The sequence below is a fragment of the Sturnira hondurensis genome, unplaced genomic scaffold (assembly GCF_014824575.4).
Source record: "Sturnira hondurensis isolate 20B ecotype Veracruz unplaced genomic scaffold, ASM1482457v3 Scaffold0009733, whole genome shotgun sequence".
Taxonomy (NCBI): domain Eukaryota; kingdom Metazoa; phylum Chordata; class Mammalia; order Chiroptera; family Phyllostomidae; genus Sturnira; species Sturnira hondurensis.
This window is the reverse complement of record NW_028082364.1, coordinates 7,553,390-7,579,179: the sequence shown is the minus strand read 5'-3', so window position 1 is coordinate 7,579,179 and position 25,790 is coordinate 7,553,390. Positions and strand designations below refer to the sequence as shown.

At 63.6% G+C, this 25,790-nt stretch overlaps 2 protein-coding genes across 3 annotated transcripts in view; one reads left to right on the top strand and one right to left on the bottom strand.

Annotated features, from left to right (window-relative positions):
* The window catches only part of CHLSN (cholesin), a 56,445-nt gene that overhangs the window by 27,913 nt on the left and 2,742 nt on the right, over window positions 1-25,790 (top strand). For both annotated transcript variants that reach the window (XM_037057966.1, XM_037057967.1), the window contains exon 3: window positions 25,425-25,618. In XM_037057966.1, the coding sequence (XP_036913861.1) occupies window positions 25,425-25,618 (194 nt within the window). The remainder of the gene's footprint in view (window positions 1-25,424; window positions 25,619-25,790) is intronic.
* GPR146 (G protein-coupled receptor 146) lies at window positions 800-11,639 on the bottom strand. The gene is made up of 2 exons (XM_037057965.1): window positions 11,310-11,639; window positions 800-2,275 (listed from the first exon to the last, which is right to left on the bottom strand). The coding sequence occupies exon 2, from the start codon at window positions 2,262-2,264 to the stop codon at window positions 1,263-1,265; it is 1,002 nt and encodes a 333-aa protein (XP_036913860.1). The 5' UTR covers window positions 2,265-2,275; window positions 11,310-11,639; the 3' UTR covers window positions 800-1,262.

Genomic DNA, 25,790 nt, shown 5'->3' with positions numbered 1-25,790 from the left:
ACAGCATTTCCATGCCCGAGGGTCCCGGCTGCTGCTCAGGGGCCCAGAGCCCAGCGGCCCTGCCCTCCAGCTGCCCTGCCCCCCAGCTGCCCTGCCAGGCTTGCTACCCGTGATTTGCTGCAAACCTGGAATAGGTCTTTCTGTCTGTAGGGCTTTTTAGGTTTCGAAATTGGGGTCAGAGGGTTGGGGGCCTGTATTTCGGTCGTAAGGCCTGTGGTGGAGGCGAGGGGGCAGGGACGAAGGGGCTCCCTCATCTGCAGGGAAGGAAGGTGGTGCGGCGCTGGTGGAGGCAGGGGGTGTAGCGCGCCTGTGCTGGTCCTCCAGCCAGCACCGGGGGCAGCCACTGCCCTTAAGGAGCCAGTCGCAGGCCCCCACCTCCCTGGGATGGGACTGTGGGTCCTGCTTAAGCGGGCCCAGCCTCCAAACCGACGAACCAGTCTCGGTTTGTCTCTGTTTTCTGTGGTTGGGCCCTTCCAGCTGCTGTGCTGGGTCCTAAATCCTCACAGTGCTTTCTTGCCTCAGTTTCCAGCCCAGTGTGGGCTCTGCTCTGGGTGGACCAGTGGTGAACAGCGTTGCCTGTGAGGCGGTGGGGTGTCGGCACACCTGGTAGGCACCTGCCTAAGCCAGCCCTACCAAGTCTCCCTTCTCGGTGAGGCATGCCGTCACCCCAGGGCGACAGGCACGTCCTCCAGATCCAGCCGCGGTGCCTCTAGGCCTGTGCCCACACAGCTCCGGCCTTGTCCCCCACAGGACCCTCACATAGCACCAGCTCCCCACCCCCTTCAACATGCATTCTCTGTCCTGTTTCCTTCATTTTAATACTTTGTGACTTTTCTTTCACACATCTCTCTTTCTATAGACAGATGTAAGGGGCGATCAAGTACTTTAATGACACACAAAGTATAAATACTGGCTTTGACTTCCATCACTTCATCTGGAAAGCCCCTGTTGGGAGGCTGAGAGAGCAGGCTGAGGGCGGGGGCTGGCAGCGCAGGAGGCCGCACAGCCTCCTGGGGCCAGGGAGCCCCGGGAAAACACAGGAAAGGTCAAGAGCACACGCTCTGTGCTATTGCGTGTGCTTGCCTCAGTGTGTCCGCCGGGGTGAGAGCAGCAGAGTGTGCGGGTGACAAAGTGCTGTGCGTGGGAGGGAGGCGTCATTCGCCTGGTCCCCCAGGATGCGAGACGCAGGTGGCAGGAGGGAGCGACAGCTTGGCCTGGCCACTGGGCACTGCCTCCGTGGGCCGGCCCGTGCCGCCGGCCCTCTACGCCAGCACCTGCTGGACCCCCGCCGGGTCCGCAGCGCAGCTCTGGCGCCCACAGGGCATTTTCTTCACCAGCCGCCGCAGCTTGCTGGGGAAGCTCCTGTTGATGTAGCGGTAAAGCAGCGGCATCACCGCGCTGCTGGAGAGGGCGAGGCATCTGGACAGGTCCTTCGCCAAGAGCAGCATCCCCAGGTGCTGCCCGTCCACAGGCCAGCCCTGCAAGGCCAGGGACGTGTGCCCCAGGAGCGTCAGGTAGTGCGGCGTCCAGAGCCCGAACTGTGTGCACACGGTGGCCACCAGGAGCCGGTGCACTGAGGGGTCCAGCCTCCCCAACTCCTGGTCCAGGGGTGTGTCCTGCTTGCGGACCCGAGAGACGAGCACGAGGGCATAGAGCACGGCCAGGCCAGGCACCAGGTACCCGATGAGCACCATGATGGTGTGGGCAGCCTCCGTGTGCCGCATCTGGGCGCACTCGACCAGCCGGGCGGCCACGTGGCTGCAGATGGAGAAGAGCAGGGAGGAGAAGCTGGTGAGCAGGGCGCCACCCCAGACGAAGCCGCACACGTGCCGGCTGTTGTGGACGCTGGACATGTAGGTGCGTGGCAGCGCCCTCTCAATGTAGTAGTCCAGGCTGAGCAGGGCCGTGCAGTACATGGTCACCAGTGCACAGACGTCGAACAGCACCAGGAGCGTGACGTGGGCCTCGCCGCTGGAGCCCCACAAGGCCCACCCGGAGGTGCCGGGGCCCAGCAGGAGCGCAGGCGCCAGGGCACTGAGCAGCAGGCCCGCGACAGCCATGTTCACGAAGTAGACGTCAGGCATGGCCATGCTGCCCGGCTCCTGCAGGTTCACCAGGATCAGCAGGCTGTTGTAGCCGAGGCCGATGGGGACGCCAATGACCAGGTAGAGCAGGGAGACGGCCGACAGGGCCAGCTGGGCGTGCTGGCAGAGGGGCTGGTCCTCGCCCCCGCCGGTGCTGTTGAGCGGGCTGCAGCTCCACATGGCGCCGCGGGCTGTGGGGAGAGGGGGGTTAGCTGTTGCCTGGAGTCCAGCCCTGGGCCTGCAGGCTGCTTGGAGGAGCCCGAGAACACCAGAAAGTGTCCCCGGGGTTTCCAAGGGCGAAAGCCGTTGCAGGCTGCCCATCTCAGGTCCCTAGTGGGGCCAGTGCCTGGAGGGTCATCATGTGCTACAGGACCTTCCCGGCCTCCTAACCCTGTTTCTGCAAGAAAAGGCAAGGGTCCCAGCTCCTCGGGGGGCCGCTGGGTCCTGGCCGTGGCAGATGCCCCACCTGCTCACCCTCGGAGCACCGGGCAGAGGTGGGCTTCTCTCCACCAGGAGGGGACCTCTGCAGGACCCCTGCTGGCCTGGGCCCAGGAGCCCTGGAGAGGTGGGTACTGGGCCAGGACTCAGACCCAGGCTCGGTGCTGCCCGCTGGGCCCAGCTGCGTGACAGGGCACTAGCCTGCCCTCCCCCAGCGTTGTCCCTGGAGAGCAGGACGGGTGGTCAGAGTGCCCCCAGGCCACAAGCAGACCAGCCAGGACAGACCTGCAGGGCACCTAGGAGCAAGCCCCAGGTGCCGTTCGTCCCAGGCCTTGCTGTGACAGGTGGGACTCAGCCGAGGTCAGGAAGGCCTGCAGTGCAGGGAGGGCTGGGCTGCCACTCTGCCCGCCAGCCGCACACGGCCCTGCCCTCTGGCACCAGCCTGGGCACGTGGGGAATCCACAGCCCCTCTGCTCACCCCCAACCCCCTCGCCTGGGCCTGGAAGAGGCGACTGGGCCTGGGGTGCACAGGCCCTGGTACCTGAGCTGCACTGGGCAAGCTGGAAGCACTTCTGAGGAGGGCTGGCTGTGTGGTGGGAGACCCGAGAGGGAGCCGCAAGTGTGTGTGAGGCCTGGTCCCATGGGGCTCAGGAGGCCGTCTGCAGGGGATCCCGTCCCTGTGCCTCCGCCTCACAGGCCCTATGTGGGCAAGTGGCCCAGGGTGGCCTGTCCACCTGCTGTGTGAGGCCTGGGTGAGAACTGGCAGGAAGGACAGATGTCACCAACCTCTGGAGGGGAACCTCAAATTCAGAGACTTTTGGGCCCCAGCACACCTCTGCCTGCAGAGCACAGAGCAGCCCTCCCCCTGCCCAGACCTGGCTCTGTGGCCAAGGCCCGGGCCACAGCCAGCCCACCAAGCAGGCACTGGCTGCACCCAAGTGACACGGACGGACAAAGGGCTCTGCAGCCTGTCCCACAGGCCTTCGCCACTGCCTGCTGTGTCCCGCTACCTCAGGCCAGGGCGACGAGGGCACAAGGTGCAGTGCTTGGCAGCGTCCTCCTGGCCCCCAGCAGGAGTGCATCTGCGTGCAACCCCAACCCCGCCCAAGCGCCCCCGGGCCAGCCGGGAGGGACGTCGAGTCCGAGGCAACGTTGGCAACCCTGGTGAGCACCGCCAGCAGCCCGAGACAGCAGGTGTCGGACCGTGATGCGAGTGCTGATGGCCGGGCCCAGCTCCACCCACCCACACTGCCATTCTGCCACCACGAGGGACAGTGAGGGGACAGGTCCTCCCATCTGGATGGTGCTCCGTGCCCTGCGGGGCTGGCTGCCTGGGCAGAAGAACCACTGAGCAGGGAGGCACCCCCACCACAGCCCAGGCCCCACTCAGCCCCTCCCTGCACAGCTCCTGCAGGAGCAGCCGCCTGCCGAGCGGCTGCGGGAGCGCACAGCCATGGGCTCCGTCCTGTGGACCTGCTGGGTTCGGTTCTGAGGAAGCGCTGCACCCTTGTGGCTGCTGTGGGCGTTTTCTACCCCAGAGTGTCCAAGCCTTGCCTGGCTCGCATGGCCTTCAAGGGCCCCTGGAGTCCACCCAGGACATCCCCACCCGCTCCTGCTGTCAGCCTTCCCCACCACAGGGATGGAAGGTGGGGGCCACAGCCCCCTGTCGGGAGGGCTCACTAGCAAGAGGCCCAGCTCTGCGTCCACTGCCAGGGGCCATGGCCCTGGAAGGTGTGCTCCTGGTCCCTAAACCAGGCCTTCCAAGCCCCAGCCTCCATCAGCTGAGCTTCCGCACACCAGTGGACAAGCCCGCCCAGCCCCCCCCACCCCCGTTACTCCAGTCCCACAGGTCCCACCCCAGGACCGAGAGGCTCCCCCATGCAGCTCACGGCGGCGCCATGAGGATGCGCGTCCCTGTTTCTGCCTCGATTGGCAGGCACCCCGGCCCCTCCCTGTCTGTGTTTACAGCCAGTCTCAAGCAAGGGGCCGTGCCTGGACAGGCCAGTGCCGCAGGCTGCTCCCGCCTGCTCCCTCAGGGGCCCTGGCCTCAGCCCCGTGCACCCCAAGCCCATGTGTGGGACACTGCAGTTAGGAGCTCCTTTCCCCTGAGGAGATAAACTGGCAGACACTTGTGAGTGGGGACTAAGGACACAGAGTGGACCCTCTGAGCCGTAGCGGGACCTCAGGAAGGAGTCCAGGGCTTCCCCCGGCCAGGGGGGGCACACCGAGAGTTCTGAAGTAGCTCAGCGCGGCCGGGGGCAGGTGTCCAGATGGTGTTGCCGATGAGGGGAGGGACGAGCTCCTCCTGCAGGCCGCCGCAGGTTCCTCTGCCCCACAGCCCCCCCCACTGCGGCTGCGGGGGTGGGTGGGGAGGGGTGGCAGGGACCGCGCTCCCCCAGGGCATGAGCCTGCCTGGAAGTGCAGCAGGAAGAGCAGCCAGCAAACATCCGGTGCCGGGCTCAGGCTCCGTTCCTGGGAAGTTGTCGCGTGGCACAAGACCTGCTGAGAATTTCCCTGAAGTACTCCTGTGCCTGGCAGCCCCCGCCTGCACAGGCAGACCGGCATGGGGTGGGGACTGTGCCCCTGGGCGCAAGATCAGAACCACATTGCGCATCTCACTGGCAGCTCTTAGACAGGGCTGTCAACCTGCCCCGGTAGAGGCAGCGTCGGAATGCAGTTCCCTGCCGTGGCAGCTACGAGGGTGACTCTGATGTCAGGTGCAGGTTACAGGCTGAAGGTGCTGGTGCTCATGCACTTTCAGTTGGAAACGGGCCCGCTGGGCCGCCTGTCCAGTGTGCTTCCTGGGGGCAGCAGGGCACCTTGTCTGTCCTGGTCTCACTCAGAAACCTGGGGAGCAAACAGCAGCTGTCAGAGCTGCCTTGTTTTACAAGTGCAGGTGTGTGGCTTTTCCAGAATGGGACCACTCACTCTCAGCCCTGTGAGGTCAAGGGGCGAGAGGGCAGAAGGTTGTTAGCTCCCAGCTGCTGGGCACAGGCAGAGGCAGGGCTGCTGGGCTCAGCCCCGCCTCCTCCCCGGTCCCATTTCCCCAAAGTCAAACCCCCCCACCCCCAAAGCACTCAGGCATGTGAGCTGGGAAAGGGAGTAGTTGGGGAAGAGGGAGCGCAGGCGGGCGGCAGCCTCTAGGTATCATCAAGCCTGTTCCTTCCTGAGAAAGAGGAACTTGGAAGGAACTCAGTTGAGCAACTCAGGGTTCCAGGAAGGGTCCAGAGACGGGGGGGGGGGGGGGTTCCAGTGTCCCTGTCACCTGCTGCATCCCCTCAGCTGAAGGGGCCTGGCTGGGTGAGGGTCCTGTGCACCTCTCCTCCCACTACCACCCCCCATCCCCGCCCATCAGCCCCACAGGACTCTCGGCTGGGTTGGCACCTTCTCATTCTCACCACTGCCTCTCCCTCCCCCCGAAGCACCCGTCCCCGACTCCTTAAGACTTGCACCCACGTGTGGTGTGAGGGCACCACTGCACCCCACTGGGCCCCAGCATGTGCAGCAAGCTGCCCAGTCGGGTCAGGGGCTCCTCTCTGAGATGAGGGGACGTGCCCAGGCCCCTTGCCCAGGCACTGCCAGGGCCCAGGGCCCATGGGAACCTCTAAGGCAGGGGTGTCCAACCTTGGGGCGCCTCTGGGACACACTCAAAAGAGAAGAGTTGTCTTGGGCCACACAGTAAATACATTGTGACACATAATCACAAAAAAACTCAATGCTTTAAGTAAATTTACAGTTTTGTGTTGGGCGTGGGTCAGACTCCGCTGCTCAGGGAGCAGAGCCGTGGTCCTGGCCTCTGCAGGCGGGAGGGATGCCTTTGGGCTCCAGCAAACCTACCAGTTAGAGGAAGGCTGGGAGGAGGTTCAAGAGGCCAGGGTTCCAGGGTCAGAAAGCTGGGGCCCCACCTGTGTCGGCAGTGCTGCTGCAGGCCCTCAGACAGGGTGGCCAGGCCTACTGACCGAGGGAGAGGCCGCGCGGCTCGCGGGGCCTGTGTGTCCGTTGTTGCCCTGCCCCCACCCCCCCACCCCCCGGCAGCCGTCTACTGTCTGCAGGGCCCTCCCCTCCTGGACCCGCAGCCGGGCCCATGTGTCGCCGGCAGGAGGAGCCGCTCTTGCCACACACTCCTGTGCACCAGCTCCCAGGACCTCCGGGGCTGCAGCAACTAGTTCCCAAGAGGGTGCTGTCCCAATGTCCTGCAGGCAGTCTCCAACCCTGGGCCACATGGCCTCTTCCTGGGCAGGGCGAGGGCTGTCTGGCCAGGTTTTTGGTGCTCCAGGCAGAGGCTGGAGGTGCCTGACTCTAGGCCGGGGTCCCGGTGGTGAGCACAGGGCGGCCCCAGCTCTGGCCTGTGCCCCTCTGACAGCTCCCTACTCCGCCTGGAGGTCTCACAGCCCCGGTGCTGCCTCTGGTTTCCCCTCAGGGGTGCCCACAGGCCGCCTCTTTGGGAGCCAGCTGTCAAATGGCATGGAGGGCCGAGGACAGCTTATGCCTGGGCACTGGGCCCCCTACAGCCCCAGGGTGACTGGTGAGCCCGAGTGCTGGCAGAAGGGCCCTGGGGGCCCTGGGTTTGGAGTGGAGGCCTGCTGGGGGGCAGCCAGGCCAAGGAAGTGGGAGCTGGCAGGGAAGCTGGAGACCGACAGGCCGCCCAGGGCTCTGCCCACTGCCCAAGACCCGAAAGTGCGTGTGGAGTGGGCACACAGACAACAACAGACCCTCCCCTGGAGGTGAGTGCTGGGGTGGCAGCGGCCTCAGGCCTGGGAGATGGAGGGGGACAGACAGGCAGATGCCCAGTGGCCGTGCCCCAGTGGGGCCCAGCAAGGCACAGGGGTGAGTGTCCCAGGACCGCACCGCCATGGGGCCATGTGGAGCGAGAGCCCAGCGCCGGGAGCCTCTTCCCTACAGGAAGGAAGCTGTGAGCCTGGCAGGCCGTGACCCTGGGCCTAACCCCCAGCCCCACGTGAGCCCGGCCTGTGCGCACAGGAGCTGATGCAGCACCTCCACACCACTGGGTGGACATCTAGACTCCCAGCTCAGTCACTTCTTGCCTCGGTCTCCCCAGTTTAGGAAGCTCCATGTGAGGCTGTTGGAAGGACTCAACCAACGCAGTGCATGTAGCACAGAGGGGGCCTGGCTATCCCTGGTGCTGGGATGGCCAGGGGCGGCCCTCCCCCTCCCACGCATACCCCGTTCCACACAGGAAGCTGCAGAGTGAATGTCCTCTCAGGATCCTGGCAGCTCCACGCATACCCCGTTCCACACAGGAAGCTGCAGAGTGAATGTCCTCTCAGGATCCTGGCAGCTGGTGCACAGGAGGGGAAACCGGGGCGGGGGGGTGGGGGTGGGGCGAACGCATAAGCCCTGTCACAGTCAAGCGAGCGTGCCCACGGAAAGGACCCCGGGAGGGCGCACACCCGGCCGTGGGACTGTGCGTCCGGCCCATGTGTGAATCGGGGCGCAGGTCACGGCACAGCAGCGACGCCCCCGCACTGGTCCTGAGCTCCTGGCCACATGCAGAGCCGTCCCAGGAACGGGGCCAGGAGAGGAGCTGCACTCAGGGGCGCCCACCAACAGAAATCACGGTTTCCGGGGAGGCGGGATGCAGGCATGGGCAGAGCAGCAGCTTGTGGGCCACGCGCACAGGAGTGTGAGTTCACACAAGGCTGGCAGAAGTGAGAAACCAGCACCCTGCCCCCATGGAGCCAAACCCACGTCACCGGCCTCTGAGTCAGTCGCTCGGTCCTGCAGCTGGGCCCTCTGAGCTGGGCCTGCTGCTGCACTGGGCCACCGGAGCCTTGCTCTCGCTCTTGCTCTCGTTCTCGCCGCCCTCTGTACACAGGGTCGCTGGCCCCGGATACCGTTCCTCACTCCACCCTGGCCACTCAGCCAGCACCAACTCTCCCTTAAACTTCGCAGGCATCAGCTCCTCGGCCTCCCTGCCCACTGTCCCCTCACGGCCACTCATGCCCAAAGCGTGCCTGGCAGAGCCTCTGGCCCGACAGCGGTGCATCCCTTGATGTGCAGGGGGCCTGGGAGTGGGCACAGGAGGCCAGGCCAGGCAGTGCGTCCTCGGGACAGGCAGCTCGGCTAGGCTGCCGGTCCTGTCGACCTGTTGAGCACCCTGAGACTCAGTCTCACGTGAATGTTCTGGAACAATCAGAATGCTTTGAAAATGACTCTGAGCTTATTTCCTTAGTAGTAATAGGCAGAGAGGCATTAGCTGCAATTTACATCCAGCAGGTAGGAGCCAGGTGCTTTAAGACTGACGTGTCCACAAGTCCCCCACTGGAGAGCCACACACCCCGATGCTATCTCAGAGGCGGGCCTCCTCGGGGCGATGAGAAATGGCTCGTTATGTAGGCAGGGGTGTCTGCCTTCCGCAGCCATGTGCGTTCCGCCGTCCCAAGAGGCTGTGTGGCAACAGCAACCCCGGCAGCCTGACTCGGTCCCCTCATTCTCCATGGACGGCCGGCCTCTTGGCCAGCTCGAGTGGTTGCGGGGACCGAGACCAGTTGGCTGGGTCCTGGCCAGCGGAGAGACCAGCCTCGGCTTCCTCTCCTCAGAGCACATGGGACACACGGGCTCTTGTCTGTGCAGCCCGGTTACTTGGTGTTTTTGTCACCGGAGTAACTCAGTTGAAGCTCAGTCTGTCTCCAGGAACTCCAGACCAAGGAAAAGCAGAGACAGGAAGAGGGCTGGCTCAGAAGTTCAAGGGCCAGCTGCGTGCGGCTCCAGTCTCCATTTCAGACTTCGGGCGCCCTGTCTGCCCGGCTTTTCACTAGGTGTGCTCTTACCTGGGGACGTGCTCGGAGCCACAGATGCTATCGCCACCTGCAGTTCTTTCCGAGGGCGGGGCCAGCCAGTCAGTCTTAGTTATCACAGTTGCTCCCTCAGTTTCCTGGGCTCTAATTGAGCCAGAAGCTCCGGGGCACACTCTGCTGACAGGTGTGGGAGGCAGGGGACCCAGGGTGGACCTTCTGGGGATGCACGAGACTACAGGTCCATTTCACCCTGCCCTCTGCCACCAAGGGTGTCCCTGTTACTTGTAGAGACACCCAGCAGCAGTGCACTCTGTCAGCTCAGGTGAGGGAGAAGACACACTTTTCTACTCTCCAGACTGAGTTCTCTCTGCTCTTTGGTGCCTGGGTGGTGTTTTGAGTCCTGGGCCTGTGGGACCCCGTGAATAGTTGCAGCCCAAGGCTGCCCCTTCAGGAGGTAGCTGAGCCTTAGGTGTTTAGGAGGCAGCAGCCCACAGGAGAAAGTCTTGGAAAGCACTGTTGAAGGCAGCAGCCGGGGTCTCTGACACGTGGCCCCACCCTCAGCCCAAGGCTGGGCCCAGGGGCAGGATCCCCTGTAGGGCCCGGCCGGAGGTGGGAACAGCAGATCGCTCCTCCTACCTGTGAACCACACAGGCACCTCTCCTGACAGTTCTGGGCAGCTCTGTCCTCCTTTCATCCTGTAACAGGTACGGTTGGTGTGCGCCTTGTAACCTGAAACCCACATGCACGTCAGGTGGCTGTTTGAGCACAGGGGACAGCAGGTCTGTATCGATGGCTGCATCCTCCCCAGAGCTGTGCACCTCAGTCCTCTGGGCACTTCTGTCCTCCCTGGAGAGGCAGGGCGGCAGCAGGGACTGCAGCCAAAGGTCTCAACTCTGTGTGGCCTGGGGTGATGGGCTGGACTGCTCAGCCTCCTGCCTGTGCCTGTGGGCACTCCGTCCGGAGGACGATCCTGACGTTCCGGCTCAGAGAGCATGTTAGTGGTTAAGAGTGCTGCTCCTCACTGTCAGCAGTGCCTGGCGGGGACCCAGGGAGGATGACAGAGGACTTGCTCTCTATGAAGCCCCAGCAGCCTGGGGACAGCTTCAGAGCCATCTCATACACACTCTTGCATTTGCAGAGGCCGTAGGGCCAGCTTCTGGCCACCTGGTGAGTGCTAGTGTGCGCCCAGCCAGTCGCAGAGATAGGAGAGGAGGCCGCGGCTGCCCAGCTGAGATAAGGCACTCCTTGTCTGAAGCTGGAGGGAGCGGCGCGCCCATCCGCACCTGCGGGAAAGCGGCTGTGGTGCGCACGCAGCCAGGTGTCACTCCACAGTAAACAAGAATGAAGTCTTGCCACTCTCGACCACAGGGGTGGCCCCAGGGGTATTATGCTAAGTGACATAAGGCAGGGATCTCGCTTCCAACAAACAAAATTGAAACAAAAAGGTGGTGCAGGGACCTGAACTGAATCGTCTCCAGTGGTGAGAGGACGTGAGACACCAGGTCTCCCTCAGACTGGCAAGAGTGACCCTGCGACCCGGACAAGCGCTGGGGGCTGTGATGGTGACTGCCCTAGGGTTCTGGCTAGAGGCAGAGGCGCTAGGTGTCTGTGGAGCCAGTGTGTGCCAGGAGAGGACCGTCAAGGAACCAAGGCAGTCCCCGCAGAGTGGGTCTCTGCTCGCGCGTCCTTCAGAGTTTGCTACGACGCTGTCATCATGAAAGGGACAAAGCTCCAACACTGGGGACATGAGCCAGCTGGGCTGCTGGCCACGGGCAGGCACGGCTCCAGTGCTTGACAGGTTAACGACCGCGGGGCAGCCGCCCTCCTGGCTCCCCTCCCAGCGCCGCGGGGCTACAGCGCCTCTGCACCTAGAGGACCACCCAGGGCCGGGCCCAGGGACCTGCGGGTGCGAGTGGAGTGCCCGACCGAAGGGGCCACCATAGCCCGGGGCTTGCTCCCCGTGGAGGCCGCGACCCCGCGGGCGCCTAGCCAACCCGACACCCAGACCCCACATTCGGCGCCCACTCACCGGCTTGCTGGGCCGCGCAGTCCCCGCGGGCGGGCAGCTAAGGGCTCCAGAGGCAGCAGCTCAGGGCGCACGCCGCGCGCTGGGGGCCTGTGTACACACGTGACCGCGCGCCCCGCCCCCGCGTGGCCCCGCCCCCATCGCGGCGCCGGTGCCGGCCGGCTGGCCAGGGTGGTGGAGCCCTTCCGGGACAAGCGGGCGGCCTGTGCAGGGGCTGGCCTGGTGGCAAGGAGCCGTGGTGCTGAGTCAGCGCGCTCTGAGCTAGGGGGCCGGGCCTCGGCGCCTTCGGGAGCACCTGCTGCCGCACTCCCTGGAGCCCCGGTTTCTTTGTGCACTGACCTGGCCCCAGGAAGCCACTTAAAGAGCCAGGGCATGGTGTGCAGCCCCTCTGACTTTGTAGCTGCTGTTAGAACGAAATGTTGGTGACGTTTGAAGACAAGATCCGTCGTTTTGCTAACCCCTGTGGTGCGACAGGACGAGGCAGCACCCGGCAGCACACTCAGGCACGGGCTCCAAGAGCGTCTCTTTCTGAAAGTCCCAGTGTGCAGGTTGCAGGGTTTGATCGGGGGGGGGGGGGGGGGGGGGGGGGGGGGGGGGGGGGGGGGGGGGGGGGGGCCTGGGACAGAGTGGGGCAGGCATCATCACAGCGGCCGGGACTGGGCTTGGCAGGGGACCAGGCCTGTGGTTGAGGGGCAGGGCCGCATCTCACTCTAGGCACAGGCCATTTGTAGACCCCTTGCCCCCCACCCCACCCCGCGATCCTGTTGGCAATACCTCAACGGACTCCTCAGCCAGCACTTCTGTCCTAGGCCCTCAGAGCCGCCTCTCAAGGCATAGACTCCCAGGGCTCAGCAGCTCTGCACCAGCACCCCCCTACTGAGCCTCGCTGTTGCTGGACCGATGAAAAGAACACCATCTGCTGGTCAAGCTCTGATGCTGCTGATTAAGTAGCGCCCCAACCTGAGAGACGCTCCCACGAGAGACAAGATGTGGCGTCAATGTGGAATACGGTCTCCTCATTTTCAGTGGTCCTGGGCCTCAGGAACTTTTAGCAATGTGCCCAAGGCCACAGAGCAGATAGCGGGGGTTTGAACCCAGGTGGTCTTGGGCTTCCTAGATCAGGCCGGGGGACGTTGGGCTGTCCTGGCAATTGCCTGAGTAGTAGTGTGGCCTTCTTTGTGTGAACGGCCTCAGGCCTGGAATCTCTGGGGAAGAGCCCTTGGAACACTCGAGGGGCATCCTGTGGCAAGAGCCTGGCCTGTGGGTTCTCTTGAGCCAATCAAGCCTCCAGGCGGACGGGGTCAGGAGCAGGGCAGGGCTGTGTGTGTGTCCGCAGTGAGAGTCAGCTCACCTCCCGCCAAGCCAAGGTAGCCTTTGCCGCCAGGAATGCAGACCCACTCCCGGGGTGTGGCTGACTTCCTCCCCCGCCCTGTGCGGCTCACTCCCGCGTGAGGCTAGGTGACACTGGGGGCAGCTGCCTGGCACATGGCACATGCGGACCCAGCTGCAGGAGGCTTGTGCGGGCGAGCCTGGGGCTGGGGCTTGTGGCAGCACCCTAGCCTGCTGGCATCTCTGCCTTGCTGGGCTCTGCCAGGCTCTGCAGTGAGCGGGGAGGCTCCAGCCCAGCCCCCAGCTGCGGCAACGGCAGTGCCGCTCCGTGGACTGTGGAAGCATCCCAGTTGGTCACCGTGCTCACCGGGCTTGAGACTCCGCGCCCTTCCTGTTTGACTTGGGTGGCAGTCCATACAAGGGGCTGCTGCTTCCACACCGCGGGGACTCTGGACTGCAGGTTGGGGACTTGAGAGCAGCCTGCTCACTGGGGTCTGTTTGCATTGGCCTTTCTCTTGGGGGCTGGGAAGGTGACGCAGGGATTGCAGCGCCCCGCAGAAAAGGTAGGCTGGCTTTCCTTCTGAAGGTGCAGCTCTTCGCCACAGCGCGCTTCCTAGGCAGACGTGCTCTGTGTGCCATGGGGGTTGGGGGCCAGGAGTGTTCCCGGTGGATTTGCTGGTTCTCCTGAGTGGTTCACGACAAAGCGTGGCCCTGTGTGGCCCCAGGAAGGTGTGAACTTTGGAGAAAGTGCGGAGGGAGGTCTGGGTGAGAGCACCCAGTCCTGAGCTGGGCCGTGGCCCCTCCATGGTCAGGACGCATCAGTGCTCTGTCGGTGCGGCCACCTCCCTGCCGTCACTCCACACAGCCCCCACTGTTTCCTGAGCACCATCTTGCCTGTTCCGCCAGTACCCCTGTCCTCCGGCGTGGCGGGGTGTCCTCTTAGTGATAGGGAAGGGCCCTGGGTGGGCTTTGGGCTGTCCTGAGGGTTCTGACCAACAATGAGACCAAATGGCGATGTTTAGCTGGCAGCTGTGAGCCGCCTTCAGCATACAGTGTGCCCAGCGGCACCGGGTATCTGCCTGCCAACTGTCCCCTGCTCGGTCCTGCTGGGGCTGCCCCCCAGGGGGGCAGGCACGCGGACAGTGTCAGAGACTGGGGCTGTGTCTGAGCATCCGCTCTGACCCGGCCCGGCCTCCAGGAGTGCCCTGCCGGGGCAGACCTGCCGATGCCCCGGCGGCTCCTCTGGGAGGTGGTACACATGGGAAGTCGATGTGTGTGCCGAGAACACATCTGTCCTTTCTGCGGTGACCCCAGAGGCCCTTCGGGACCTTGGGTGCCTGGCACCCGACGTGGAAAGCTCATCCTCGTGCCTCTGGAGGAGTCTCGGCAGCAACTCGGCTTCTACAAGGCCAGCGAGGCAGGTCTGCTCCACACACCACCCTCATGCCCCCAGCCCCCCTGGCTTCTCCTCCACCCCGAGGGGGCCTCTGTACCCCTCTGCCTGGACAGCCTCTCCCCTAGCCAGCCAGGCTGCATCCTTGCCTCCAGGTCTGGACTCAGCTGTCACCTGTCTTCCTGGCACCATTTTCTTTGCCCTCCATCCTCCCACACCCTCTCTAAGTCACGATGGGCGAACACACCGGCCTCCGTCTGCCCTCCACCCTGTGGCCTTCCCGCACACCCCTGCCTCGGGCCAGGCGGGCATCTGTCCGCACAGGCGGCTGTGACAGGCACCACGGCATTTACTCCTCTCGGTCAGGGAGGCTGGGGTCCAGCCCCTAGCAGCCCCGCAGCCCCGTGTCTGCGGGGGCCACACCCTGGTTCAGACAGCATCTCCCCGTTGTGTGCTCCTGGGGCGGACGGGGCCTCTTCTCAGAAGGCTCTAGTGCCACTCCTTGGGGCCCCACCCCGTGAACAAGTCACCCCGTAGCCCTCCCTCCTGCCACCATCACGTTGGGGGTCAGGGTTCAGCGTGCCCACAGCACTTGTGTTTGTCCCCCATGGTCTGCCAGCTCCCAGCCAGTCCAGCAGGAAGAAGTGGCGTAACAGATGTTTGTGCAGTGCGTGCCTGCCTGTCACATACCCAGTCTTGTGACCAGGAGCCGCTGAGCTGACTTGGCGTGTAAGGGTTCAAGGGTCTCTCAGTCCCCGCGGGGCAGACCCAGCCGCCGCCTCTAGCTGCTCACTGTAGGTAGGCCTCTTGGTCACACCGTCCCACTCCACAAGCTGAACCTTGTCCCCAAAGGCCCTGGGGGCCATATGAGGTGTCATTCTTCTTGGAGGCCCCTGTGCTGCAAACCCCAGGGGTGAAGTGAGCGGCCCAGTGCCTCAGTGTATGGCTTCAGTGTATGGACAGGGCACATCCTGGAGGCTGGTCCCAGGTCAGAGGACCAAGGAGGGAGCACTGGGTGGGGCGTAGGCAGGCCTGGTGCGCTGTGCACCCTCTCTGAGCCTCGGTTTCCCCTCCACTGAGTGTAGGTGGAGGAGAGGCTGGGAGCGTGAGAGCCTGGGCCACATGTCCCTGCATGTGGTGTCCTCAGCCAGCACTCACCCTGCCGCCAGGCTGGCCCCTCCGTCCTGTCCCCCAGGGCAGCCCGTTGAGTCACAGGACTGAACCGTGGGTTGAGAAGGTGGGCAGCAAGCCCTTGGGTCTGAGTCCTGACCCGGAAAGGCACCAGGAGGTCAGCACACAGGCACCCTGGCATCCCAAAGACCCAGCAGTGAGTTCACCCCACGGAATCAGCAACCTCAGAAACTCGAAAACACTCCTGAGTCTCACCCTCATCTGTGCAGTAGGGACCAGGTGCCAGCGTCCCAGGGTTAAACAAGAAAGCCCTTGTGGGGAAAGGCAGAAAACTGTACTGGAAGAACCATAGAAGAAGGAAAAAAGAAAGCCCTGCCTTCCCACCCAGCTCCCTTCATGCCCCCCCCACTCCCCCCCCCGGGGGGGTGGAGCAAGCCTGGGCAGGGGGTCTCTGGGGACAGTGGGAAATGGCCAGGAAGAAAAACAGGGAAAGAGTGTCTTGGCTCTGGACCATGGAGATCCTTATCAGGCTGGGAAGCAGGGATGTCACACCCAGAGCAGGAAGCCCACACCCAGTAGCGTGCCCAGGGGCTAAGGGAAGAAAGGGCTTCCTGAGAACCCTGCAACAGCCCGAGTACAGGGCGTCCCGCCACCCCTGGGGTCCGACCTTCACCAGAGCTGATGAGTGAGGCAGGCTGGGCCCCCCCAGAACCTACTGAGGGCCCTTGGGTGGAGCCCGCAGGCTCCTGGCTGCTGGAGTGTGGTTTTTCTTGGATCATAAAATTGACCTGCAGTCTTGCCTTAGGTGAAGGAACAAAGTTGTAGAAGGGGTTGACGGTGTGCACCAGGCAGGAAAGAGGGTGTGTGACTCAAGCATCGGTTCCGTGAGCCTTTGTAGAATCCCACTTTTTGCTGGACACCAGTGCAGTGGCACTAGCTCCTGTCCTTGTGGAGCTGAGGCGTGGGAGCTGGTCGCTCGTCAGAACTCCAGGAGGGAGGGCAGGGGGCTGCCCAGTCACTGCCCAGTCAGTGAAGCGGACGCGGTGTCCCTGAGGTTGCGGGTGACCTGCGATCTGATGTGAACTCTGGAGGCAAAGGGAAGAGCCTGTGCAAAGGCCCTGGGGTTCTGGCAGCCCAGGTTCTAAGGGCCTAGGGTCACGTGGGAAAGGGGACAGCGCACGGGGCCCAAACCTGACAACGACTTGGGCCCACGTTCCGGGCAGAGAAATGCGGAGCATCTGGGGGGGGGGGGCGGTGCTAAACTGCACCCGTTGGATTTCCTGCCTCCTATGTTGGTGAGCTGTCATGGAGGGTTGGAAGCAAGGCCTGGCAACAGGCCGGGCTGTGGCCCAAGACCCGGCCGGAGCTCCCCCGCCCCGTTCGCTCTCCTGCACAACCCCGTGAATGAGGGATCCGGGGCCCACCACATTACGGGCAGTGCTGGGGTCCGAGGGTCCCGGCGCACGACCTGGGGGCGCACGACCTGGGGACCTGCGGCGACCTGGCCACACCCCCTCACAGCCGGGCATTGAGGGCGCCGGATGGGGAGCCCCGCCCATGCGCTAAGCGCTGGCGCGCTTACGTCACCATCCAGCCGGCTGGATCTGGTTCCAGCCGAGCCCGGCGAGCCGGACATGCGCAGTGCGCGAGGGTGAGGGTGAGGGTGGGGGCGCGGGCTTGGGCAGACCCGGCAGCTGGGGACTTGGAGGTCAGTGCGCCGAGCCCAGGAGTGGAGCCGCGGGGCGGGCGCGGGGTGGGGGGGCGGTGTCTGTTCTGCCCGAGCACTCTGCGAGGGCGGGGCTGTTCCCGGAGGGGTTGCAGAGGTGTCGCGGCAGGGTGGACGCCCCCAGACCCACTGCGTCCCCGTGAGGGCGTGGTGCCCTTCCCCCACTGGGTTGGACCGGGGTCGGGGGCGCTTCGCCGTCGTCCTAGGTCACGGCCCGGCGCCCCGCCTTATCCCCCTGCTTCCCTGACCCCGGTTACAGACGAGGGAGGGGCGCTGCGCCCGGGGGACCTCGGGTGCCCGCGGAGCCTTCTCGGGCTGCCGGAGTCCTGGGTGCGGAGCCCTGGGTGCTCCGTCTCAGCTCCAGGCCCTGTGACCCTAGGCAAGCCCCTTGGGCCCCCCACACCCTGTCCCATTTTCTTATCCGCAGAAGCGGGGAGCGGTCTGAGCCACGTCCCTGCCCCGCAACGCGGACCAGCCTGTCATCGCTCCTCCCCTTCCCAGGAAGAGTGTTGATCATTCTGACCGGTGTCGAGGACCTACGCAGCCCCGGCCTCCGTGCGTTTGCAAGCCCCCCACCCCCCCCCAACCCCGCTCTTGAGCGCCAGTGTTCTAGAGCAGAATCTTTCCCCAGGGTGTTTGCCATTTCGCTTGTGAAACTGCTTAGCTGTAACTTATTACTTAAGAGTGTGACCTTTTCTTTTTTTATTGTTGTGTACACGTAGGAATTCTTGGAAAGTTGGAAAAACCTAGCCTATGGTTTGCTACTGTGTTGAAATCATTTTGAAAATTACCTTCAACAATTAATGAAGTTGACATAACGATACACTTTATAGAAATTTAATGCAATGTTTGCTTTGATTTTGCTGTTTCTTTACCTTGGAGCCAGTAACGTGTTTTGTTTTGTTGTTTTTTTAGCCGTAGCTCAAACCTTTTGCAGACCCTGGACGCCCTCGAGGGCTCTGGGCTGGGGCAGGAGAGGAAGGGGCCGGAGGTGAGGTAGTTTCCCTGAGTGCTTGCTCTGCCCCGGAGTCACAGTCATGGCATTTTTCTCTTCCTGCACTGGGCACTGAGGCCACCAGGGAGGAGCCCTATTGGAAAGCCTTGTGCAGACTTTCTTTTTCCTGAGGGGGCAGCAGCTGTCTGAGAGCTTGCCTCCCACGCCTGCTCCTGGAGTCCAAGCCCCCTCCATTGAAGGGGGTAAACAGGTGTCTGTTAGGTTTGGGGGTGCGGCTTGCACACGTTAAGAACGAGATTGTCTAAAATGGCAAGGCTAAGTCAGCAGTAACCGTCATCTGCTCTCAGAAGGCTGGGAAGTGCGTTTTCTGTCTATTGACCGGGATTTCTACGCTGGGTTAGGACCAGTTAGCTCGGCCCATGATAGCTGGCTGTCCACCTGCCAGAACACCTTGCCCGGTGAAAGTACAGGCCGTGATGGGGTCCTAGTCAGTCCCACGTTTCCAGGCAGAAGGGCGGTACCTGCAGAGTGCCAGGGCCTCAGCAACATGGAAGCATGACGTAACACGACCTTTGCCTTCTGAAATGGGGCCAGCGCTGGGGTGTTCCATGCGGACTGTGGCAGGCTCCCAGCCTGCCTGGCTCCGTGTGAAGCCCAAACAGGGAGCCTGGCAAACCCGCAGGCAGCGTCCGAGTGCCGAGGTCAGGGGAGCCTGCCAGGGGCCTGCTTGCTGCCCCAGAGGCTTAGCTGAGGTTCCAGGGGACAGTGGAATCGGCAGCCTGGGGGATCTGGAAGTCCAGGAGGACTGGTCTTGGATCCAGGACCCAGGGCTTGGCCCCTGCCTCTGCAGCATGGTTGGCTGTTTCCTTTGGGAAGTGGCGTCCCCGGGAGCTGTGTCCAGTGTCTGGGCTGCCTCTGGGCCATGGGAAGGGACTTTTCCAGGGATCCTTCTTGTTTAAGGCCCAAAGGGCTGGATCCTGCTCAGGCTCAGCAGAGGAAAGCCATTCTCTCATCCCTCAGGGGGATGGAGCTGCCACCAGGCCACCATATCAGTCCCCCCCACCCCTGATGTCCCCACTGAGTGCTGTGATCTCCCCCAGGATGCAGCAAGGCCCTGAAGGCCACGTCCTTGGCTGCCCAGCAGCACAGGAGCAGGGAGCCTGCCTGCCAGTGTGGCTCCCAGCCTGCGGACACCACTGCTCACATCTGAGCAAGCGAATCCCGTGAGTCCTGCCACAGCCAGGTGCTGTTCACCCCCCACGAACACAGCTGGGCCACGGGCCGGGGGGCAGTGCCCTGCAGAGGCGCTGGGGCGGCCCAGGTTCCTCACTGGGTCCATACTGTTCCCAGACCCTTTGGTGACAGTGCTAAGGCGTCCTCCCTGGGGAGGCCAGTGCATCACCTTGGGAGGGGGGAGGCTGTTGATTGGCATTTCTGCTGGTTGGGACCAGCTGTGACAGAGAAGAGGCCAGCTGTGACTGGTTTTCTCTGGCTTACAAGGTGAAGGGAGAGAGGGATATGTTTTGCATTGTCACAGACACCTGCCGTTTGTCTCTTCCGGTCAGCCCCAGGTCCTAGTAGGCACACTGGTGCCCTTCCTGTCAGGAAGTCATCAGCTCAGGGCCCAGAGGAGACCCTGGGGGGGACCTTTGGCCCAGCTCTGTCCCCTCTTCCCAGCCACGGTCCCTGTGTCAGCCTGCACTGGGGAGCCAGCCTCCTGGGGGGCTGCTGTGATGTCCACCAAGGATAGTCCTTCCTCGGGGCAGTGACACAGACCTTGGCGTTGCCGAAACCCAGTCATCTCAGAAAATCACCTTCTCAAAACCGAGTAGGTCTGTCTCCTGCCAGTGGTGCTCCTGGGGGGTGCCTTTCCCACTGCGGAGTGGGGGAGGGGAGAGGCTGGCCAGGCAGCAGACCTCGGGGCTCCTGGGCAGCTCAGAGGTCACACCTCTCCGGGGGAACTGAGAAGTTGGTCACATGTAGCTTTGGGAGACCGGTAGGGCCTGGCTGGTGTTCCAGGCTGAACTTTGGAGCTTTGGGGAGGTTGAAACGGTCTTACCGGGCCGGTTCTTCCCACGTGGCTTTGGTGCCTGCAGCTGTACATTGTGTGCCATGCATATTGACATTTAACATTTAGTTCTTGAGTTAAAAGGCAAGAATAAAGTTAAATTTTCAGTGTTTCTTCTGAAATTGAGCCCTGCTGCCAGAGGGCTCCTATGGCCGCCCCGTCTCCAACGGTCTGGACTCTCCAGTTCGCAGGTGTCTTGTTGCACACAGCCTACTGAGTCCCGCGGGCGGCCTCTGCTACAGCGGTCTGTGGCGAGGGCAGCGTGCCCACACTTGCTGGAGCTGGGACTCGGTGTTGGCTCCCAGCCCCCCTGCAGCTGGGAGGCAGACCCCCGTGAGCCAAAGCCAGTCAGTGTGGAAGGCCCTCCCGGAGCACTGGCCTGTCCTCCCCTTGGGCTATGACCGTGGAGAAGACTTTACTCCTCAGTCCGTGTCACTAAACTGGGGAACGCTCCATCACATTCTGGTGTCTGAGCCTTGGGACAGGGTGCCTGTGCCTTGGGACAGGGGGCCTGTGGGCATTGCTGGGAGCGGAGGGGAAGGGAGAGGCGTCCCAGGGAGAGCCTGGCCTGGTTCGGGCAGGCGTCAGATGGTGGCAGCGCTGAGGGCTTGGGGATCAGGGTTCAGCTCTTGGCCCCATCCTCTCAAATTTGGGGAGTTTGAACCTGCATGAGAAAGTCCATCTCCAGCTGCAGCTCCGCATTCCCTTCCGCTGCCGCTGTTGGCAGCAGACCACGGTGGCACGGGCACCGTCCAGGCAGAACTCGGCCCGCGCTGCCTGCACCTGGCTCTTCCTGCAGTCACTGGCTCTCCGTGACGATGAAGGACGGGTGACCTTTCTTACAGTGCTGAGTTTCCACGCGTGTCCTTCAACACCTCAGACGGGGTCTGCAGGAGCCCAGGACCCCCAGGAGGCCTCCGCCCGCCCAGCCCTGCGGGGCGGCCGCGCTCCCTGTCCTCCAGGAGCTCGCTCACGTCGGCTGCGCGCTCCTCGAGGCCAGAGCCCGCGTCCGCCTCAGCGCCAGCGCCAGCTGTGGCCCGCCACACTCACGAGTCCCCCAGTTCCAGGGGACATGGCTGTGCTGTCATCGGAGCTTACGTGGTCCGCCCTGCAGCAGCCTCCCGAGTTGCTGGTGTGCGGATTCCCAAGCCACTTTGTGTGAGGACACTGCAACCAGTGCGGGGGAGTTGGCCGTTGTGCCTCAGGGCGGCGGCCCAGGCTGGCGCGCCTGTCCACCTAGCTTGGCATTTCGGCTGAGGGAAGAAGGTTGGGATTAGCCTTCGGCGACGACCGTGACTGTGGGCACCTGTGTTCCCGTCGACGGGGGTGTGTTGGAGTGTGCGTTGTGCAGCTCTGGTCTTGAAAAAGGCCCCTGACCCTAGTGGTGGCCTGGGCCCTGCAGGTCTAGAGTGAGGGCCTGGGTGGCACGTGTGCCACTGCAAAGTAAAGGGTTTTGAAGCAGAGGGTCGCCCATTCAATTCCCAGTCAGGGGACAGGCCTGGGTTGTGGGGCAGGTCCCCAGTAGGGGGCACTACGTGTCAGTGTTTCTCTTCTCTTCCACTTTCCTCTAAAAGTAAATAAAATCTTAAAAAGTAATTGTGGGAAACAGTCTGCCTTTTTTGTTGTTTTTGGAAAAAAGTAATTTGCTACCATGCGTTACCATTTTCAATATTTGTAACTGGGGTCTTAAGTCTGTTGAGCGTTTGCCCTCTGGCATGTGCAGGAGAAGACCTCGGCTTCGGGACGGGAGGAGGGAGGCTTCTCCGCTGGAGAGGGGTGGGGCTGGCTTTGGGGCACTCGACTTGAAGGGTCAGCAGACAGCAGCCTTTGGCACAGTGACTTATGAGGGACCTCTGGCCAGTGGCTGCCCTTGGGACTGTCCACCTCTGCGAACAGAGCAGAGCCCACACGTGTGCCACCCCCACCAGCAGCCCCGAGCCCACTCATATCCCTTCCCCCAACCCAGTGCACACTCCAAGTGCGGCTGCTTTGCAGGGTGTGTGTCATTTGCCAGTTTTCAACATGCATTTCCCAGCCCACTAACTGGGGGTGGTTGGTGTTTGGGTTTTGCTTGAGCTTAGGGAGGTGGTGGGTGGAGGGCCTCCACCTGAAAACCCAGGTACTGCAGCCAGCCGGCCCCCAGCCCACCTCTGCTGGGGTCCTGCTGTCCAACCAGTGGCATCTGGCAGGGACCAGGCAGGTCAGCGACACCACCACAGGCCTCTCCCGGGCTCAGTCTGAGCACGGCTGCCTGCCTGCCTGCCTTGCTGCCTGTGGCTGCCACGGCCAGCCCTGTGTCCGAGTGGCCACCGCCTCCAGTGTGCTTGCAAGGTGTCCAGCCCACATCCCAGCATCACACAATGGGGAGTTTACTCAAAACGTGGGTGTTTTTTGTGATTGCATTGCGTATCACAGTGTATTCAGTGTGGCCTGAGACAGCTGTCCTTCCAGTGTGGCCCGGAGACACCCAGTGGTTGGACTCCCCTGTAAGTGGAAGGAGTGGGCGTGGCCCCAGACAGGCTCCTGACCCTAGTGTGGCGCCTTCCCGGGAGAGCTGAGTCCTGCCACCTGCCCTCTTGCCCTGTGGTGAGAAGGCTTCCTGTGCCAAGTGGCAGACCCCCCCCCTCCGGCCTTGACCCGTTGGCAGTGGCTCCACTTCTCCTTGGAGCTTCCGAGCCCTTTGACCCTCCACCAGGGCCCAGGCCACGGTCCTGGTGGGCAGGCCCGGGGCCGTGGAGTGGCCTGAGAAAGCAGCCCAGCACTCGTGTGTGCACCTGGGGCCTTGGGGACAGCCTTCAGTCGGAGTTTGGGTCACTGTGGGGTCAGGGTCAGTTCTCGGTCTTCTGTCCCCTGCTGGAGGTTTTTTCATGCCACGCTTTGGAAAGAGAGTGCCCGGCCACTCCGAGGGGGTGTCGCAGACAGGCGGAGAGGCTCCTGTGAGGGCCCAGAGCTGCCTTCGGGGCCAGCCCCACCCCCACCCCACTGTGGACTTCTCCGCAGACCCCACTGGGGAAGCCACCCCCCTTGCCTTAGAAACTCGTCTGAGTATCAGGGTCAAGTGGCTCCTTGTTTTTCGAGTGGGAGGTTCGGGGGGGTTGGTGGTTTGCCTTCACTCTCCAAAGCCAGTGCTAGGCCAGTTCGGTCCCCGGTCCTGGGGGGTGTCCCCACCCTCCGCCATCACAGGGCTGCTCCAGGGAGCCTTCTGGGGTCAGCGGGTGGCTGTGTATGGTGGGGGCAGCCGCCCCCACTCTGTGTCCTCAGCAGGCAGTTCCTCTGCCTGGGTTTCGGGGCATCCAGGGCCGCAGCCTCCTTCCCCCAGCTCCCCTTCCCCCAGCCCGTGTAAAGGACAGCGCCCTGTCACTGCTCCGGGAGACACAAGGGACCCTTTCTCTGTAATACAGAGCCGCTGTTGACCCTTGCTGGGCCTGTGGCGGTGGCTGGACTGCCTGTGTCTGGGTGGGGCTGACCCTCCAGCCCCAAGGCTCAGGGCAGCTGGACGGACTGTTCAGCCGGGCGCCCCACACGCTCTGTGAACTTGTCAACAGCACCCTCCGGTGGGAAGGCGCGGACTGCGAGCGTGGGTGTGGGTCAGACTGCAGGGGTCAGCGGCTTGGGAGGAGTAGTGGCCCCGCCGCACCGGGTGAACGAATGTGCCTGCTGTCTCATTGGGCAGAAAGCCCACCTGGCCTGTCTAGAGCCCCCAGGCCAACTTCCCAGGGCTACACTTGGAGATGAGAGGGGGCAGAGGCTCTCTCCTGGCACCGTGGGTGGCCCTGTCCCATCCCTGCTCCGCCTGAGTGAGCTCTGGCCTCCCACGGGCAGGGCCCCAGGCACAGGGCACAGGCTGGCCAGTGCACAGAGCTGGCACGGCATGTGCCAGGCTCACTCCTCACTGTGCCCCTCGGTCAGGCTACACTGTGCCTGCGGCTGCCAGCCAGCATGGGTGCCGGCAGGAGCCCCCGTATGCTGCGGCCCCCAGGCCTCCCAGTGAGAGTGCATCGCAAACTGGGTGTCCCGACACCCAGGCCTCTCCCAGAGGCAAGGAGAGAGAGCTCGGGGCGAGAGACTGCCCTCTTGTTCTGCACCTGCCTCCTTCCCACCGCACACCTGTAGGCTCCCCTGGAGAATGGGCCCATCCATGGGGGTCTGTGGGGTGGACATAGCAGCGTGTCCTGAGCCAGCAAGGTCCACCCATCCCAGCCCAGTATGGCGTTCTTAAGAACTCCTCCGCCCTTCCACCCAGGCCCACGCCGGCAGCGTCGTTTCTGCCCCTCCTGCTGCCCTGCCTGTGCCTGCCCCACAGGCCCCTGGGCCTGCTGGGTGTGTAGGGAGCCCTTGGGGAGTAGGCACCGCTCTCCTCCAGAACAAGACCTGACCAGGCTCCTCCGGGTCACGGCCGGTGGCAGAGACCTGTTCTGGGACGGCTGGGGGCCTGGAGGTGCCTCCTCATGGGGCTGGTGTCCCCCACACCCCAGACCTCCAAACCTGCCTCCTCCCTTGGAGCTGGTGTTGCCAGGAGGGCCCGGCTGCCCCTGCCCAGCCCTGACCCTTCATCAGGACCTTGGCCAAGCAGCAGGGCGTCACCTGCCGGCTGCAGGGGGGGTTGCCTGCACCTCCACAGCCAGCTGATGGCCGTGGGCACTTGGGCTCCGTCCACGACTGCAGCCCACCCCTGTTCAGCACAAGCGTCACGCAAGCCCCTGCTCTCTCTCCTTCCGGTGCCTCTGGCAGCAGCCAAGGTTTCTGTGGGCACAGCAGGTGTGGTGCCCCGGCCACTGTGTGTCCCAGGCCCATCTGGAAGCTCCCCCAGCCTGGCGGTCTGTGAGCCCCTCACCCCGTCCCCCTGCCCTTGGCCCTGATGCCAGTCTAGTCCAGCTGGTTTTTAAGGGGGTGGGGGCTGGGCAGATTTGGAGGTTCTTGGTTATAGAAGATTCCAGAAGGAGGGGGTGTTGAGAAGGAACACAGAGGTCAAGGTCTTGGCATTTTATGCATGGCCCATGGGAGAAGGGGGCACGAGCCCTTCCTGGGAGCCTGGGGCCTGAACCAGAGTGTGAACCAACGGGGGTGCCATCTTCCCCAATGACCAGTGTGGGGTCCCCCCACAGTCCCCCCTCCCAGTGTGGCTCTTGTGTGGTTGGTTAGCTGAGGGGGTAGGAGGTCTGTGCTTTCCTGGTGAGGTGGCTGGGGGAAGGTCTCCTGGGGAGGCCGCAGCCCTGTGAGTCAGAGTGCACAGCCCTCCCGCTGCATTTCCATCCGAGGAGCCTGTGTCAGGAGGGCTCGGGAGATGCCCCCTGAGGTCTGCTCTCAGCCCGGCCTGGCACCCTGCAGTGGCAGGAAGGCAGCCACTCTGATGGGCACAGGGGTGGCTCAGAGGGACCGCAGTGCTGGGCCCCCGGGGCCCGGGGGCAGGGGGCCCTGAGCAACCCCTCCCTCCCTCAACACAGACCTCATTCAGGGGCCTGGGGTGAGGGCAGAGCTTCCAGAAACCCTGACAGGCAGGCCCCCTTGCCTTTCAGAGAGATGGCGTGCACTCAGACCCAGAGCCGACCCAGGAGCTGACCCCGGAGGAGAAGAGGGTGCTGGAGAGGAAGCTGAAGAAGGAGCGGAGGAGGGAGGCCAGGAAGCGGCTGCGGGAGGCGGGTGCAGCCCCGGCCCAGCCCCCAAGGGCCCAGCGCTCCCGCGCCCAGCTGGCCCTGGACTACCTCTGCGGGTGAGAGGCTGCAGCCAGTGTCGGGCCTGGCCAGGCCTGGTCCCAGGTCTCTGGACACCCGGGAGGGTCACAGGCCCTGGAGACCTGGTTGGAATCCGGCTCTCTTGAGACTGCCGGTTGTGGGTCACTTCCCAGCGTCCTCTCAGGGTGTTGGGGGGGCTGCAGACCCTCC